Genomic DNA, 18,536 nt, shown 5'->3' on the forward strand with positions numbered 1-18,536 from the left:
TTTCCTACCTGTTAGATCCAATCTTGTTTCCTCCCTCTTAGATCCACTTTCCTACTACCTAACATTCAAACAGAACATCGTTTGTTCTCTATAGCTATATCGTGTGACATTTAGAGGGTCTATTAACTTGAAGTTTGCTTATCTACACAGTCAAGGTATAAAGCAATTTAAAGTACTCTTGCATATATAAAGGAAATATTTTACAGAGACTGACATTTTTTTCTTTCACTTGATTAAAAATACAGATGTTCTGAAAACCAGCAATCAAAGAAGTCTTAATGTTCAGGCATTGCATGAACTTGGAAATCTTCTCATCTTCGCACAGAAGAAAAGGTAGCTTATAGGAGTCAGTAAAACAGGGAGAACTCTGTTCACCTGAAAAATGTTTAACTATTATGAAAAAAAGCACCATCTTTCATGAATTTTAGTTCTTGGATAATATTCTATTGCTGTGTTTTAGTCATCAAATGCTACTGGAGAGAAATGGTTATGAGCAATAAATGGCACAGATCCCTTCTCTAACATTTTAATGAAAATGTTTATTCAATGCATTTTCTTTCCTTTTTGAAAGAGATTTAACAACACAGATCTCATGCTGCCTGATGCCCCATTTCTGTTTCAGGGCTGCTTTTAAGTGTTGGAGTCAAGCTCTGGATGAAATTTTCAGAAAAGAAGATGTGCTCCATACATGGAAGGAGCTTGGCAGCTCACTCACCAATGCCACTGATGGCCGGTCACCTCCAGGTTCCAAAGACTACAGTGAGGAGCTCCTGTCCAAAGTCGGCATCTGGGGGTGTTTGCAGGGAGCGGTGATATCAGCAAAGATAGCACAGTGAGTATGACGCTGGAGCCATCTGCACAGGACCTGGGGCCTTCCTTCGTGGGCTACCCACCCGGGCCATGTAGGGTGCCTCCCACACACTGGGTTCTTGGGCAGCTCCGTTCGTATCCTATAAGCTCATTATACACTTTACTTGTTTGTGCTGTTGCTTGTTTATGGCCGTCTCCTCTCCCTGTAACCAGGGCCACCTCTGGAATGTGAGCACCGCATGGGCACAGGTCTTTGCTTTGTTCACCAGTGTATCCCAAGTGCCCAGCATGGAGATGGCATTCAGTAACTGTTTGTTGAATGAATGACTAAGTGGATGAACAGTTGGTAGGTGAGCAAGAATAACAGCGTGGAGGCAGGCCAACTAAGGCTTAATTTAAGAGCCTCCTAATAACTCTGGGTGCCCCCTGGCAAATTACTCATCCTCTCTGAGACTAACTATTCTCATCTGTAAACCATGGTGACAGAAATTACATGACATACCATATTCATTTGCTACTGCAGACTAGTGACAGAATATCAATCTGTGAGAGATTTACCGTCTCGCAGTGTCGGAGTCTTGACATCTGAGATTAAGGTGTTGCCAGGGTGGTTTCTTCTGAGGCCTCTCTCCCTGCTCATAGGTAACTCTCTTTTCAGTCTCTTCCCACATGGTCTTCCTTGCTGTGTGTGTCTGTGTCCTAGTCTCCTCCTCTTGTAAGGACACCTCTCATATTGGATGACGGCCTACCCTAATGACTTCATTTTAACCTGATCGCCTCTTTAAAGACCCCATTTCTTAGTCACATTCTGAGGTTACTAGGGGTTAGGATTTCAACTTAGGAATTTTGGGTGTGCACGGGGTCTTATGTGTCAGTGGCTCAGTCATGTCCGACTCCTTGCGATGCCATGGACTGTAGCCCACCAGACTTCTCTGCCTGTGGGATTTTCCAGGCAAGAATACTGGAATGGGTTGCTATTTCCTTCTCCAGGGGATCTTCCTGATCCAGGGATTGAACACGGGTCTCCTGTGTTGGCAGGCAGATTCTTTACCAGTGAGCCACCAGGGAAGACCAAGTGGGGCATATAATTAAGCCCATATCACAGACTGTATTAATTTCCTCTTGATGGTGTAACAAATTCCACAAAATTCAGTGGCCTGAAACAATACTGATTTATTGTCTTATGGTTATGGAGGGCAAAGTTCCTAAATCCAAGTGTTGGCAGGGCTGAGCTACCTCCACAGGTTCTGGGGGTGAATCTGTTGTTGCCTGTCTCAGCTTCCCGAGGCCTCCTGCATTCTTCATGTTCTGTCTTCAGGACCCCAGACTCTCATCTTCCTTTCTGTCAGTATGCTTCTATCCTCACATCTTCTCTGACTCTGACCCTCCTATCTTTCTCTTAAAGGACCATTGTGATTAGATTGAACCCATGTGAATAATTCAGTAGAATTTTGCCTCCCATCTCAGGGCCCTTAATTTAATCACATCTGCAGGGTTTTTTTTTTTTTTTTTCACTGCATCATATAAGTGGAAGGATCTTAGTTTCCCGATCAGATCATAGATTGAACCTGGGCTCTCAGCAATGAAAGCATGGAGTCCTAACTGTGGGACCACCAGGGAATTCCTTTTTTTTTTTTTTTGCCACATGAGCAACATATGCATAGGTTTAGGGAATTAGGATGTTGGTATCATTGGGCAGCCATTTTTTAGCCTGCCACACAGGGCATATGTGGAAGTCTTATCACAATGCCTTATGTCTACTTAGGACTCACAAATATCTTAAATATTTGATTAATGTGAAAAACAAAAAGTATGAAGAGAGTAGAGGTACAGGTTTCCGTTACCTCTGTAGTTACATTATAAGGCATGGTAGGCAAAATACCTGCACAATATTTTGAGCTATAGAGAAAATTTTTAAAAATAGTAATTTGTCTTAGTTCATGATCACATTGTTTTCAGAAAATTAGCATTTGGGCAAGGGAAGTATGGATTTACCATTTTAAAAGTATAAAAGGTTCAAAGATCTTTAAAAAACTCTGTCATTTGATTTTTCTTTCGCTCTCCTGAGAAGGAACTCTTCCTTTCACACACACACACACACACACACACACACACACACACACACGAGTCCCCATACAAGTCTGAGTTTATAACTTCCTTTCACACACACACACACGAGTCCCCATACAAGTCTGAGTTAATGACTTAGTAGCACTTGGCAGCAGAGAACAGAAAAGCTGAGAAAGGCTCCCAGCTTGAAAAGAACAGCTTACAGCATTCCTGCCAGAGGACACCTTAGGGTCTCTGGGCCTCTGAAGTTGTTACTTAGTGATTTTCAGTCAACAGAAAGTCATTTCCTGGGTTACCCAGCTGGAAATCTGACTTCCACGGGCTCTAATGGTTCTCCAGGGGTTTTGCTTATTCTTGGAGACTCCCTGAGGAGAAGAAACTTTTCTCTCCCACTGCTCAGCAGGCAAAGCACCTCACAAAGAAGCTGAACTCAGACTGGTGTTATTAAAACAGTGACGTCCACTGGTGTTAAAATAAGACTTAGGAGAAGGTAATGTGGTTTATAGTCACAAATGTGAGTTTCAAGACCCATGTAAAGAAAACTCAGACTCTACTAAGAGATATAAAATGAGACAGTAATAAACACAGAGTTACCTCAATCTTTGGTGGAAAGATTTAATATCATAAATGGATCCATAATGTACTGCTGGTGAGGAAATACAGTGTTTCAGTCTATGAGAAGAAATTAATTAATTGTGCTCATCAAAAAACTTTAAAATTGTGCACCTCCTTTTCCCCAAAATTCCACTTCTAGGGATTTATCCAGTGGAAGTAATAGGACAAGTGCTCAAAAATGTAGGTATGACAATGTTTGTTTCAACAATGGAAAAAATCCAAATGGAGATGAATATTTTAACATTCTGGTACATGTGACTGATAAAAATATTAAAGTTCTATAAAATAATTATGTAACTGATTATGTTCAATAATAGAACATTTATTTATAAAAATATGTATTACATAATTTCAGTCTTAATGTGAATGTGCATCTATATAATTATATGTAGAAGGAAATCTAGAAGGAAATCTAGAAGGAAAGTGACTGAAATGTTACTGGTAATCATGTTTAGGTGGTAGCATTATTGGTGAATTTTCATTTTATTTTTTTTTTTGTCTTTCAACGTTTTAAATCTTACATGAGAATGTAGCACTTTTAGAATTAAAAATTAAACTTTTAATTTTTAATTAAATTAAAGGCTACTTAAGTTTTGAGTTAAAATCTATGAGTATTAGAGTTGTATTTATGTAAAAATATTCTTGGAACATTGTCTCTGAATCAGTTTCTTTTTCTTATACTTAGATTTATTCAGACATTGGATGTTGAAAAGAGAACCAATTGTTGCCTTTTATCAGCATTTCTGTTTCAGGTAACACTTCATATATGTTGTTCTGTAGTAGCGCAGCCATTTAATTAGTAAAAATTTTTAAAAATGCAGTAGTTTATTACATTCATAAAACTGTCATTAGGAAAATAACATGAACCTTGATTAAATATCCTACGCCCATCTTTCCTTTGATGACTGAACCCCTGTGGCATTTTCACCCTTAGTATTCAGCAGAGTCAGTTTTCTCGTGTTCACTATAGATGGAGAAGTTTTACAGATGAGGAAACTGAGTCTCCTGTCCTTCCTTCATGGAGCAGTGAAGCCAGTCTGATTGAGTCTAAAGCATTGCCCTGCCTCATCTTGAAATAAACTTTTGCTTAATTGCATGATGTAAAATATGCCATATAATTCAAGCCAAAAATAAGTTGAAGACGATAGAAGTAGAGTGTCTGCAGTTCTTAGTTTGATTTTACTGAAGAAGAAAGGAGCTTTTATCCAAAATATAAGAAATTCTGAGATTCAGGAACGTAGCCAGGGGCTTCTGCAGTCTCTTGGAGGTCCTGTTTATTTTGAAGGATGGAAAACCCTTATTCTGTGTATCAGAGAGTCTGATAGCTTATGAAATCTGGGTGTATAAGATCTTTGAGACAGGTTTCTTGGAGTCTATTGCCAGATTTTTTAGTTTTCCTATGTTCCATACACCTCAGTGCTTCAAAGGGAAGAGGTGGGAGAGGCGAGGATGCAGAGGGAATGATAACGCGAATCAGGTTTCTTCTGTTGCATCCTTTACTTTCTCCTGATATTCCTCGTTCTTGAAGATAATGCTGTTTATGGTTCAGAAAATAATTAATTTTTTTGCTTAAATGTAGACAGCATTTCTTAGTAATTTGACACCTAAAATAAAAATTTGCTCTGGGATTTATTTTAAAAATCTGTTCATTCTTTTCATGATTTTATTTTTTTATTTTTTATTTTTTTTCATGATTTTAAACTAAAAATTAAACAATTGCATAATATTTTAGACTAGGTATCTTATAAGTTTAATGAGCAGTCTGATTAAAGTTATTCCTGATATATACATTAAAATAATTTGATGATGCATTTGTCATCAAGAAATGTCATTGTTTAAAAAAAAAAAAAAAAAAAGAAATGTCATTGTTTAAGGTAACATAAGAAGCACTCCTAAATGTACAATTTGATTTTGTGTATTCATCTTGTTTCTGAATGTCTCGCACAATATTTGTCATATAAATTGTATTTAGAAATGCTGGTCAAATTAAACCAATTACCTTTTCACTTAATTCAGTTAAAAATTTAGAATTACCTGTGCTTGATTTAGACTTCTGAAGTATGTTTTTCTTTCCTCTACTTGTAGGTTGGTAGAGTGGAGAAAACATAGATTTTTGGGTCAAATAGTCAAAATTTTTGAATCTTCTTTTTGCCAGCATTACCTGGGTGACCTCAGAGAAGTTAATCATTTCAGCCTCAATTATATCACTTGTGACATAATAAGTCTTCCTTCTAGGAGTGGGTTAAGTGAGGATTAAATGAGATAACATTTATGAGGTATAAACTAAGAGTGCCCAACACAAAGTCAACTCTCAACAAATGATAAAATAGTGATAATTTCTTCTTAAGATAATAAATATCCAACTACCATGGGGTTTAAAAGGCCCATTGTCAGTGATAAAGCATTTGGAACCTGTAGTGATGAGACTATAAATAAGTACTTTTCATTGATGCTTTCATGTGGTGTTAGAGAAGACTTTTGAGAGTCCCTTGGATAGCAAGGAGATCAACCCAGTCAATCCTAAAGGAAATCAACCCTGAATATTCATTGGAAAGACTTATGCTGATGCTGAAGCTCCAGTGGTCTGGCCACCTGTTGTGAAGAACTGACTCATTGGAAAAGACCCCGATGCTGGGAAGAATTGAGGGCAGGAGGGGAAGAGGGTGACAGGATGAGATGGTTGGATGGCATCACTGACAATGGACATGAGTTTGACCAAACTCCAGGAGATAGTGGAGGACAGGGAAGCCTGGTGTGCTGCAGTTCATGGGGTCACAAAGTGTTGGACACTGTTTAGCAACTGATCAACAACAAACAACCCTTTATTATAGGGTACAGTGTGCTAGGCAACACAAAGCCCTTTGGGAAGGAATACACTTATTCCTTATATCCTTTAAATACTTATCTTTCTTGTTGTTGCAAATGCAAGTTCCAGCTGTTCATTTCACCTTTTTCGTCCTCAGGGTTTGCTTAGAACCACACTACCACATCCTAAAGCTGAACGTTGCTATGCTCAGTATGAAATCACTCAGCTTCTCCCAGGCATTGAGCTCTTCTCAGACAGATACCGGGCTGACATCTGCTCTGTCATTGCGAGTTTGTATTATGTCATCCGTGAGCTGCACTTTGCTAAGCAAAATCTAGTAGTAAGTGATTTGCAAAATCAACAAATCTTAATTCACAGTGATATCTTATCCCACTTATATTGTACTGTTTACTTGGCAGGGTTAAATCTTACTGTTGCTCTTGTGATCAATTCTTATTTAACTTTTAAACTCTATTTTCAGGATTTTGATCTGTACTTCAAAATAAAATAATTAATGTTCTTTCTTTACCATCACTATTTGCATGCCATTTTGGATACAATAGCCAGGTCTATTTGATTTGGTTCTCTCTTTTTTCAACTCTATTATTTATTGTTTTTTCCCCCTTAAGATATGGTGAAATTGACTAGAATGTTTAACTGGTCTGGAACACAGAAATCTAGTGGACTTATAACTTCACTTTATTAAGTCATGAAGGAATATCAATATCAAAACTATGGGAGTATTTCTTTATTGAGACAAACTTATCTTTGTATCTGTCTCATTTCTTCTATGTTAAGGACACATCTAAGTGAAAAACAGATTTTAAATATGAAATTAAGACAGACACGTCTTAATGTCCTAAGAAATTAAAACTCTCAAATAAAAACTCATTTCCTTTGGGAAAATAAGTCTCAAATCATAAATTTGAAGTTGATTTCATTTTAGACATAAATTAGTATTTTCTGTTGGTCATTATATTTATGCTTTCCTCCTATATCTTAGTTTTTCTTTTTTCTTCCTCTGTGCTATTTCCACTACTATTGTATGTCTTTTCTCACTGTGTTTGCTTCTTAATATCTGTTCTTTCTCTTTTTCTGCTTCTTTCCCTTTCCTCTATAATTTTAATACTTACCTTATTTTTTTCTCATATGTTGTTTTCTGTTCTCTTGTTCTAAATTAACTCTTTCCTTGTTTTGAAAAGATTTATTGTCCCCTGATATTAGTTGTTAAATTATAATGTCATGTGTTAATGTGAAAAGGTTGATACATGCTTGTAATATGTGGAAGATTTGGCACACAAAAAATGTTTATTAGAAAAAAATAACAAAAATGGTGTTCCTCTCATTGTTAAGGGGCTTCATTTCTGGATTTAGAAAATAGTTTTACCTATTCCCTGAGTAACCTTTAGCTGCCTAGTCCTATTCATATATAATACATATCACTGCAATGGAAAAGAAATGAGACTTTTTTCTCTGAAGCTTAAGAAATTGAGAACATTTTTCTGAATAATTGAGTAGTTGGAAGCAATAAAATGGTGTGTTTTTATTTCTCACTAAAGAAAAGATACAATCTCAAAGGTAATAGCCAACTCTTATTGTTTTGTACTGCATTAATTGTAGAAAAAGGTATTGTTATATTTGTAGAGCATCATTATAGAAAAATGTATTGTGTTATGTTTGAAATCATTTAAGACCAGTTCTAATCCTCTTTAAAAGCTGTTGCTCTTAGCAGCTGCCAGTTGACTGACAATGAAAGATTCCTTAGCTGAACTTGCATGAATCCATTTTGTATTACACTACCTTCTAGAAATAGATTTAAAGGCCTAGATCTGATAGATAGAGTGCCTGATGAACTATGGAATGAGGTTCGTGACATTGTACAGGAGACAGGGATCAAGACCATTCCCATGGGAAAGAAATGCAAAAAAGCAAAATGGCTGTTTGGGGAGGCCTTACAAATAGCTGTGAAAAGAAGAGAGGCGAAAAACAAGGGAGAAAAGGAAAGGTATAAGCATCTGAATGCAGAGTTCCAAAGAATAGCAAGAAGAGATAAGAAAGCCTTCCTCAGCAGTCAGTGCAAAGAAATAGAGGAAAACAACAGAATGGGAAAGACTAGAGATCTCTTCAAGAAAATGAGAGATACCAAGGGAACATTTCATGCAAAGATGGGCTTGATAAAGGACAGAAATGGTATGGACCTAACAGAAGCAGAAGATATTAAGAAGAGGTGGCAAGAATACACAGAAGAACTGTACAAAAAAGATCTTCACGACCCAGATAATCATGATGATGTGATCACTAATCTAGAGCCAGACATCCTGGAATGTGAAGTCAAGTGGGGCTTAGAAAGCATCACTACGAACAAAGCTAGTGGAGGTGATGGAATTCCAGTTGAGCTGTTTCAAATCCTGAAAAATGATGCTGTGAAAGTGCTGCACTCAATATGCCAGCAAATTAGGAAAACTCAGCAGTGGCCATAGGACTGGAAAAGGTCAATTTTCATTCCAATCCCAAAGAAAGACAATGCCAAAGAATGCTCAAACTACCACACAATTGCAGTCATCTCACATACTAGTAAAGTAATGCTCAAAATTCTCCAAGCCAGGCTTCAGCAATACATGAACCGTGAACTTCCAGATGTTCAAGCTGGTTTTCGAAAAGGCAGAGGAACCAGAGATCAAATTGCCAACATTGTCTGGATCATGGAAAAACCAAGAGAGTTCCAGAAAAACATCTATTTCTGCTTTATTGACTATGCCAAAGCCTTTGACTGTGTGGATCACAATAAACTGTGGAAAATTCTGAAAGAGATGGGAATACCAGACCACTTGACCTGCCTCTTGAGAAATCTGTATGCAGGTCAGGAAGCAACAGTTAGAACTGGACATGGAACAACAGACTGGTTCCAAATAGGAAAAGGAGTACGTCAAGGCTGTATATTGTCACCCTGCTTATTTAACTTCTATGCAGAGTACATCATGAGAAACGCTGGGCTGGAAGAAGCACCAGCTGGAATCAAGGTTGCTGGGAGAAATATCAAGAACCTCAGATATGCAGATGACACCACCTTTATGGCAGAAAGTGAAGAGGAACTAAAAAGCCTCTTGATGAAAGTGAAAGTGGAGAGTGAAAAAGTTGGCTTAAAGCTCAACATTCAGAAAACGAAGATTATGGCATCCAGTCCCAGCACTTCATGGAAAAAAGATGGGGAAACAGTGGAAACAGTGTCAGACTGTATTTTTTTGGGCTCCAAAATCACTGTAGATGGTGATTGCAGCCATGAAATTAAAAGACGCTTACTCCTTGGAAGAAAAGTTATGACCAACCTAGATAGTATATTCAAAAGCAGACATTTCTTTGCCGACTAAGGTCCGTCTAGTCAAGGCTATGGTTTTTCCTGTGGTCATGTATGGATGTGAAAGTTGGACTGTAAAGAAGGCTGAGTGCTGAAGAATTGATGCTTTTGAACTGTGGTTTTGGAGAAAACTCTTGAGAGTCCCTTGGACTGCAAGGAGATCCAACCAGTCCATTCTGAAGGAGATCAGACCTGGGATTTCTTTGGAAGGAATGATGCTAAAGCTGAAACTCCAGTACTTTGGCCACCTCATGAGAAGAGTTGACTCATTGGAAAAGACTCTGATGCTGGGAGGGATTGGGGTCAGGAGGAGAAGGGGACGACAGAGGATGAGATGGCTGGATGGCATCACAGACTCGATGGACGTGAGTCTGAGTGAACTCCAGGAGTTGGTGATGGACAGGGAGGCCTGGCATGCTGCGATTCATGGGGTTGCAAAGAGTCTCAGACACGACTGAGCGACTGAACTGAACCTTCTAGAAGTGCCTAAGGGGATTGCTGTAATATGTAAAATTTACCAAGGGACCCCTTGCTGTGGAATAATGGGACATAGTTTGCTAAATAATAAGGATCCAAATCCCCATTCTTGCTCCATCTTCCTTTGATGGGGCAGGACCTAGCTGCAGGAAGTGAACTTCAATTTTAAGTTGCAGTTGAGAACTGTTCAAAAGTCCAGGCAAAACTATCCTTTAACACCTGCCTTTAGCTAAATCATGGTCAGGGCAAGTGAAAAATTGATAGTCTACAAGCTTTCACATACATCTATGGGACATCAAGAAGACTTGAACTTTGGGGTTAATTCTAGGAAAATAAAAATATTATGTGAAAAGTAAGCTTGAGTTTTAAGCAGTAGAATATATGTTCTGTGATGGCAAGGAGTTAGATTTTTTCCCATTCAACAATGTCTGATATTCATATGACAGGCATGTTATACTTTTTTTTGCTGATAGAGAGATTTCAGTTGACGACAATAGCAGTTGACATTGAGATGATGGATATGAGTTCCTTTGTTTTAAATTCTGGGTTTATATGATAGCTTATTTGCTAGAATGTTTCCACAGGCCTCAGTAATTCATATATATATGTTGAATTAATTTTTTTCAGGAAGGATGATTAACTTGAGTTTTATTTTTCCATGCTTATGGAAATGTGAAACCTAGGTTTGGGTACCAAGTGACATCTACTTGGAACTATAAGTCACTGATAGCACTTTGAACTTTTGATAAAATCATGAAGAATATGCTAGGCAGATCATTTCACTTATACCAAATAATACAGTCTTTTAATATAGAAAAAATAAATCATGATTTTGTACAACATCTCTTGCATTAATATTGTATTGTTAGATTATTAACTTGATAACATGTTTCAAAACAGAGTGTTTTTCTCTTGGTAGATTCTGCCTCTCCTTGCATTGTACCAATATTTTGTTTCTGTAATTTGCCAAGACTTTGTCAGAAATCTGGAAGCAAGAATCCTCAAGGTATGTTTCAAGGTTTTAAGACATTTGATATTTTTCAACTATTGAAGATATCATCTTAAAATACTTTGGTTCTAATACTCATAATCATAAGCTGATAGTAATACATGGTGTTGAACTGATATTAAAAACCTTACCCAACATTATCATAATGTATAAGAAAGAGCTGGGTAGAAAGCTTAAATCATTTTATGCTTTGTTTTGTTGTTGTTCAGTCCCTAAGTCATGTCCAACTCTTCTGCTACCCCATGGACTGTAGCCCACCGGGTTCCTCTGTTCATGGGATTTTTTCTGCGCAGTTTTATGCATTGGGCCCACAGTAAAGTGAGGAACAGCTACGCCTGTTAACAGGCTAACCCAACAACATTCAGTCCAGAAATCACCATTTCTGAATGACTGGTTTCTCATTAAGACTAATGAGTCATTTTTCAAAGTTTGTGAGTTGTTTTTGCTAAGGATCTTTTGTATATCATGGTGCACAAGAGTTTTTCATGGCATAGGTAATTGAAGTGATAAAATTCACAAATACTAAATTACAACTAATTATGTACCCCCTAAAAGTCAGGAGGCTCTCTACCTTCAAGATTTTTGTGTAGTTGGCTTGAGCCCCATGTGGAGTGCAGAATGTCAAGCGTCTCCTTTTCTGTTTTTCCCCTGGTCACCCCTTGTCAGAGGCTCCCACTTATGTTGAATTTGTTTTGCACCTGGATCCTCTCAATAGCCAGCAAATTTGCTTCCTGTTCTGCACCTCCTCATCTCTAATATGGAATCCAACCCTATTCCATATTTTACACACACACATACACACAAACACTCAACACATACACACACACAAGCAAAACACACATACACACATTGCATTCACCTAAGGTCTTTATTTCTATATCAGATTTTACTGAAAACTGGGAACATAAGGCAAGTTTGTTGTTTTTAGTTGCTCAGTCGTGTCTGACTCTCTTGTGATTACATGGACAGTAGCCATGTAGTCAGAGGAACCACCTGGCTCCTCTGTCCATGAGATTTCCCAGGAAGAATACTGGAATTGGTTGCTCTTTCCTTCTCCAGAGAATCTTCCTGACCCAGAGATCAAGCCCACGTCTCCTGCATTGGCAGGCATATTCTTTACCATGGAGTCACTAGGGAGGCACTTGCGACTTAGAATATTTGGCATCTCTGAGTTTAAAATATTTCGTGCTGGTAAATTCTCCACAACCCACTCTAAAAATATATAAAAGCCTTGATTTTATAGCATTTTGTAGCATTTGCAATTTCTATGGGATAAATACTCCCACTGCTGTTGACTTTAGCCTGCCAACTAGGCATTACCGAATATGGGGTTGGGACAAGATGTGCACGCTCAGTTGGGAGTGAGTGGCACCAACACTCCCTTGGCTGAGCTGTCCTCCTTTTTTGGAAAAACCCTCCTTCCTCAGATCGTTTAAATGCTGTAACAAGGGAAAATAAGATTTCCCTTTGAATTGCTCTCTCCAGGATCCAACCTGTGTGCCTGTGTTTTCAGACCAAATAGTCTATCACATTCTCTTTCTTAATAAAGATAATACCTTCTGTAAGAGAAGTTCTGGTACTCTTAAGATAATCCATTTTAACCTAGGAATAAGTAATTGGTTTTCAGCCATGAATTCTGAGTTACTGAACTCTTTAAGAGTTCTCTGACTTTTGAATTTCAATAACACTGTTTAAAAAGCTGCATACAACTTTTCCCTCTCTGTTTTTAAGATAGCACTCTCTTCAAAACTGAAAAATTCTCGAGGCTAGGGCATGTGTCTTATTCATCTTTTGGTTCCTTATAGTGTCTTGAGTAGTAAATTCATATACTTGATATTCAATAATTAATTATTAAATTGAATTTAAACTCTTTAGACATATATCACATGCCTACTGTCCACATTCTCCTTGGTGTTCAGTGGGAACTCATCAAGAAGATACTTGGTAAATGTTTACTGCTTTATCTCTGAAGCAACATTTATCAAGTATCTCCTCATAAAGGCACTGTTAGTAACTCTGATGGAAGAAATGTAACCCATGGCCCTTGCTTGTAAGGAAGTGAAAACAGGGAAGAGAGACAGGACATTATGTGTGTGTACCTCCCAGTTGATCATTTCCAGATGAGTGTGATGAACACCATTTCCAGGAGCTTGAAAGAGGGGAAGAGGGCTTTGGGTCTCTAGGCTCTACCAAGTACATAGATAAGATTTAGGTTTGAAAAGAGTAGAACTAACTGAGCAGGAGAGAGGAAGAAGGGAACATTGTCAGCTGACAACTGTTTGAAAGGTATAGAGGTGAGAAAGTGTTGACTTGTTTTAGGAGGCTGGAGGGGCTTGGTAGGACTGGAGTGGGGGTCTTGAGTAGGCAGTTTGGAGAAGATGGCATGAAGACACCAGAGGCCCAGGGTGTGGAGGAGACTGTGGGCCCACTCTTGAACTCCAAGCTGAGACGTAATGTGGAGGGTGAGCAGTGAGAGAAATGAGGAGGTGTGGAGTCAGAGTAGGGTGACAGTGTTATCCTGGTGTCACTAGGAGACAAGAAGCTTGGCAGGGTTGCAGTGATCATCACTACCGTGTCAGAAGGAGATCAGAAAGGCATTGAAAGAATCTCGAACAAAGTTTTTGATTAAGTGACTATTTTTTATTGGATTGTTAGCACTTGGCAACTCTTTTTGTACTTGAGTAGCTTAGAAGTCAGTGAAGAACTATGGAGAGTCTCCTGTAGTCTTGGTCTGAGAGGGGGAATTCATGACAGTTTTGATCAGGAGAAGGATGAGATCAGATGTATCTGGTAGGAGTGTTAGGAGTAGAGTGAGATGAGAGTAGGATCTTATTGGCGTAGCATAACTCAACCACAGCATTGCCAGAACCCATGAAAAGGGGCAGCTGTTGCATCATACAGAAGAAGAAATGACAGACCCTGTGAGTAATTTGTCTGACCTTCCCAAACTAAACTGGGGTCAGTGAGTGGGAAAAGGGAAAAGTCACAGTCAGGAAACAGTAAATAATGATGCTTTCTGACAAATCAAACAGCAATAAATCACACTGTTAAGTCTCTGCCAGTGCTCTAATGTCTTTCAGGGAAAGCTTTAAGACCTCTTTATGATCAACTTGTCTGGCTTCCTAAAAGATGCATTACTCTGAAAACATCCAGCATTCCTGGGAAGGGTACCAATAGTTCTGTATTTGTGTGACTGAATGGTTGATTTATGGGTGGTTCTTTTTTCTACCTGGCTTGTTTATGTTCACAGTGTTTCTGAAAATACGTCTATTATTATCACCATGGCTTTTTCAAATGGTCAGATTCATTTGATAAACTGAACCAGAGGCAGCCTGAACAGTTACAAGTGGTCCATGTACAGCAATCTCACATTCAAAACCAGAGGAGACTGACCTCACACAGATATGGGGAAATGTTTCCTCTAAGGAGCAGGGAGTTCAGTTGACTCCCTAATGCCTGCTTTGGTATTATATAACACCAGGGAGATTAGAGCCCAAAGTGTATTAGGCAAGAGCCAAAGTGTGCAACTCAATAGGCAAGCCATTTTCTCTTCATTAAAAATATTCTCCTGACTTTGTATGTTTTATTTTTATGTTCTTCTCACATCCTGTTTCCTTCTAACTCACCTTTTTATTTCTTTAAAGTTGGTACACTCTTGAGATTCCTAAGATAATATAAAGGAAAAGAGAGTAAGATGAGTATATGTGTCAAGGATAAATTGGATTTTGTTTTAGAAATATGTCACCTTCATCCAAGTGTGTATTTTACTCCTTGCTCCCAGTTTACTATTTTCTGTCCTCTATGAAGTCACTTGTTGCTGTTCAGTGGCTAAGTTGTGTCCAGTGCTTTGCGACTCTATGGACTGCAGCACACCAATCTTCCCTATCCTTCATTATCACCCAGAGTTTCCTCAAACTCATGTCCATTGAGTCAGTGATGCCATCCAACCGTCTCATCCTCTGCCACCTTCTTTTGCCTTCAGTCTTTCCCAGCATCAGGGTCTTTTCCAATGAGATGGCTTTTTGCATAGGTGGCCACAGTATTGGAGCTCCAGCATCAGTCCTTCCAATAAATATTCAATGTTGATTTCCCTTAAGATTAACTGGTTTGATCTTGCTGTTCAAGGGACTCTCAAGAGTCTTCTTCAGCACCACAGTTTGAAAGCATGAATTCTTCAGCACTCAGCCTTCTTTATGGTCCAGGTCTCACATCCTTACATGACTACAAGAGAGATGTTATGGGGAGGGAGGTGGGAGGGGGGTTCATGTTTGGGAACGCATGTAAGGATTAAAGATTTTAAAATTTAAAAACTAAAAAACTAAAAAACAAACAAACAAACAAAAACAAACAAACAAAAAAAAACAACAAAAAAAGAAGAAGCATAGCTTTGACTAGATGGACCTTTGTTGGCAAAGTAACGTCTCTGCTTTTTAATATGCCATCTGGGTTTTGTCATGGCTTTCCTTCCAAGGAGCAAGTATCTTTTAATTTCATGGCGGCAGTCCCCATCCATAGTGATCTTGGAGCCCAACAAAATAAGGTCTATCTCTGTTTCCACTTTCTCCCCATTTGCCATGAAGTGATGGGACCAGATGCCATGATCTTAATTTTTTTGAATGGTGAGTTTTAAGTCAGCTTCTTCACTCTCCTCTTTCACTCTCATCAAGAGGCTCTTTAGTTCCTCTTCACTGTCTACCATTGGAATGGCATCATCTGCATATCTGAGGTTGTTGATATTTCTTCTGGCAGTCTTAATTCCAGCTTGTGATTCACTAGATGTTTTCAAAACATCAGTCAGGTACAAACCCTGCCCTGTTAAAAAGTCTTCAATCACTTATCATGCAGAAAATCAAATCCCAAGGCTCCACTCTGGTCGACTGGCCACCATTCACACCTAGCTGCCAACCCTCTTCTCCTCTGTCTAAGCTCCTGCCACACAGGCTGTTCCCTGAACACACCAGGACCCCAGGATTGCTTCTGTCACCACATGACCTTTGTATTCAAGGTGCCTTCAGCAGATTTTCACATCTCCCTCCATCATATCATTTCCCAAATATTCTCTTGAAAGTTTTCTTCTCAGAGAAGTTCCTCCAGATCACAATTTGCAACACAGTATTTTGTCAGTACCTTTTATGTCTTTTCATACTGGATATATCTTTATGTATCACTTAAATTTAGCTAATAATTTATCCAATGGATGTAACCTTCAAGATGGCTCTGTGCAGAAGAGAAGCTCAATTTACATTTTGAACAAATGCATGTATTTGATCAGGATCTTTCCTTTTCTTCCTGTAATTTCCTTCTTGAAAGTCTTGCTAGGTTATATTCAAAATAAACCATGTACAGTATATAGTTACCAATTGACTAATGCTGTTAAGTACATGTCTGTAAAATCGACAGTGTCCATTCATTGTGGATAAGAAAATGCACAGCTGATGCACTGTGGAATTCATCTCCTGGTTGAATTTGACATCCCCCAGAGTATTAGAGCAGAAGTGTTTTGTGTTGTCCTTCTTTTTCATTTATTTGGCTGCCTTGGGTCTTAGATGTGGCAGCAGAATCGTCTGTTGCAGCCTGTGGGCTTCTCTCTAATTGTGTTGCACTGGTTTCAGAGCGTGCCAGTTCAGTAGTTGTGGAAAATGGGCTTAGTTGCCCTGTGGCATGTGGGCTCTTAATTCCGCAACCAGGAATGGAGAGTCCCCTATATTGGAAGGTGGCTTCTTAACCATTGGGCCACCAGCAAAGTCCCTGTTTTGTCTTTGTTTGAAACCATATTTTGTTGTTGTTGTTCAGTTGCTCAGTCATGTCCATCTCTTTGTGACCCCATGGATTGTAGCATGCCAGGCTTCCCAGTCCTCCATTGTCTCCTGGAGTTTGCTCAAACTCATGTCCATTGAGTCAGTGATGCCATCCAGCTGTCTCATGCCCTGCCATCCTGTTCTCTTCTTGCCCTCAATCTTTCCTAGCATCAGTGTCTTTTCTGATGAGTCTTTGCCAATGAGTTGGTGACATCAGGTGGCCAGAGTGTTAGCCATACTTTACCATGGGGACAAAAGGATGAAGTAAATTGTTTAAAATGCTTCCATGTCTATCTTATTTCTTTAAACGTGTTTGCATCTGTTATCACTGATGAATGGCCATGTCTTGAAAAGTCACTTGCTGTGCTTCCCTAGTTTTCTTGGTCTCTGTACATGTGAGCTGGCTTAGGCACAGACACATGCGTCTCCACAACCGTGTTGTCGGAATGTTAATTATTATCTGTTTCCAATACAAAGCCGACATCTTGGATATCAGAAAGTTGATGACTTTTCTCTAAAATTTTAATTTTGTAAGTGAAACAAATGGTTTAATTTAGTGTTTCTCTTTTGTTTTCATTCCTTTAAAGATAGAAGTCCTTACAGATTTAGGATTCTTTTCTGAAGCCTTTCATGAGCTATCCCAGATATTTTATGCAAAAAATATGCCTTCTTCAGTACCCACCAGCTATAAACCTACTGGAAAAATGAAGGTAAGCCTGCCAATTTAATTCAAAGCTGTTTTTTAACCGTTTCAAGGTCATTTTGAAAACTACATTCCTAAAATCTAGGAAATCCTTCCACTAGTGGTATTTACAAGTCTCTGGCACTGCAGACTTCTTTTAAGGATGATTATTGTACTAATCGTTCAGTAGTGTCTGACTCTTGATCACACCATGGACTCCTCTGTCCATGACAGGCTCCTCTGTCATGGAATTCTCCAGGCAAGAATACTGGAGTGAGTTGTCATGCCCTTCTCCAGGCGGATCTTCCTGACCTAGGGATCAAACCTGGATCTCCCTCATTGCAGGCAGATTCTTTACAGTGTGAGCCACCAAGACTGATTAGAGCTAACCTCAGACATACACAAGGCTTCCTTTGTCTGAAATGGAGGGGTGAGTGTCAAGACAAGGATAGGAGTGTGGTCTGGGGGTAGGTTTTGACTGTGGAATTTTGACTCTGTGTTATCATGGAAAGTCTCAGGGGACGTATTTATTAGCCACTGCCTCTTAGACTTTTGAATCTGAGCTTGTAATTTCTAATTAACATTTTTAGTCAAAACAGTCTCTCTTCAAGTTTTATTTGGATATTTTGATTTATATATTAATATTTTATACCAAAAAGTTAAGCGTATGTTCAAATTTCTTCTGATTTTTATGAGGAGAAAATGTTCTAGTTTTTCAAGCTTTAAGGAGATCAGTCCTGGGTGTTCTTTGGAAGGAATGATGCTAAAGCTGAAGCTCCAGTACTTTGGCCACCTCATGCGAAGAGTTGACTCACTGGAAAAGACTCTGATGCTGGGAGGGATTGAGGGCAGGAGGAGAAGGGGACGACAGAGGATGAGATGGCTAGATGACATCACCGACTCTATGGACGTGG

The 18,536-nt window shown here is 38.8% G+C and overlaps 1 protein-coding gene across 8 annotated transcripts in view; it reads left to right on the forward strand.

The window, feature by feature from the left end:
* Positions 1 to 18,536, forward strand: part of CFAP54 (cilia and flagella associated protein 54) — a 330,206-nt gene that overhangs the window by 178,065 nt on the left and 133,605 nt on the right. For all 8 annotated transcript variants that reach the window (XM_015094809.4, XM_060413069.1, XM_060413070.1 and 5 more), the window contains 6 exons: positions 246 to 333; positions 623 to 832; positions 4,181 to 4,247; positions 6,459 to 6,641; positions 11,053 to 11,139; positions 17,528 to 17,650. In XM_015094809.4, the coding sequence (XP_014950295.2) occupies positions 246 to 333; positions 623 to 832; positions 4,181 to 4,247; positions 6,459 to 6,641; positions 11,053 to 11,139; positions 17,528 to 17,650 (758 nt within the window). The remainder of the gene's footprint in view (positions 1 to 245; positions 334 to 622; positions 833 to 4,180; positions 4,248 to 6,458; positions 6,642 to 11,052; positions 11,140 to 17,527; positions 17,651 to 18,536) is intronic.

This window comes from Ovis aries, chromosome 3 (genome assembly GCF_016772045.2).
Source record: "Ovis aries strain OAR_USU_Benz2616 breed Rambouillet chromosome 3, ARS-UI_Ramb_v3.0, whole genome shotgun sequence".
In the NCBI taxonomy this organism is placed as follows: domain Eukaryota; kingdom Metazoa; phylum Chordata; class Mammalia; order Artiodactyla; family Bovidae; genus Ovis; species Ovis aries.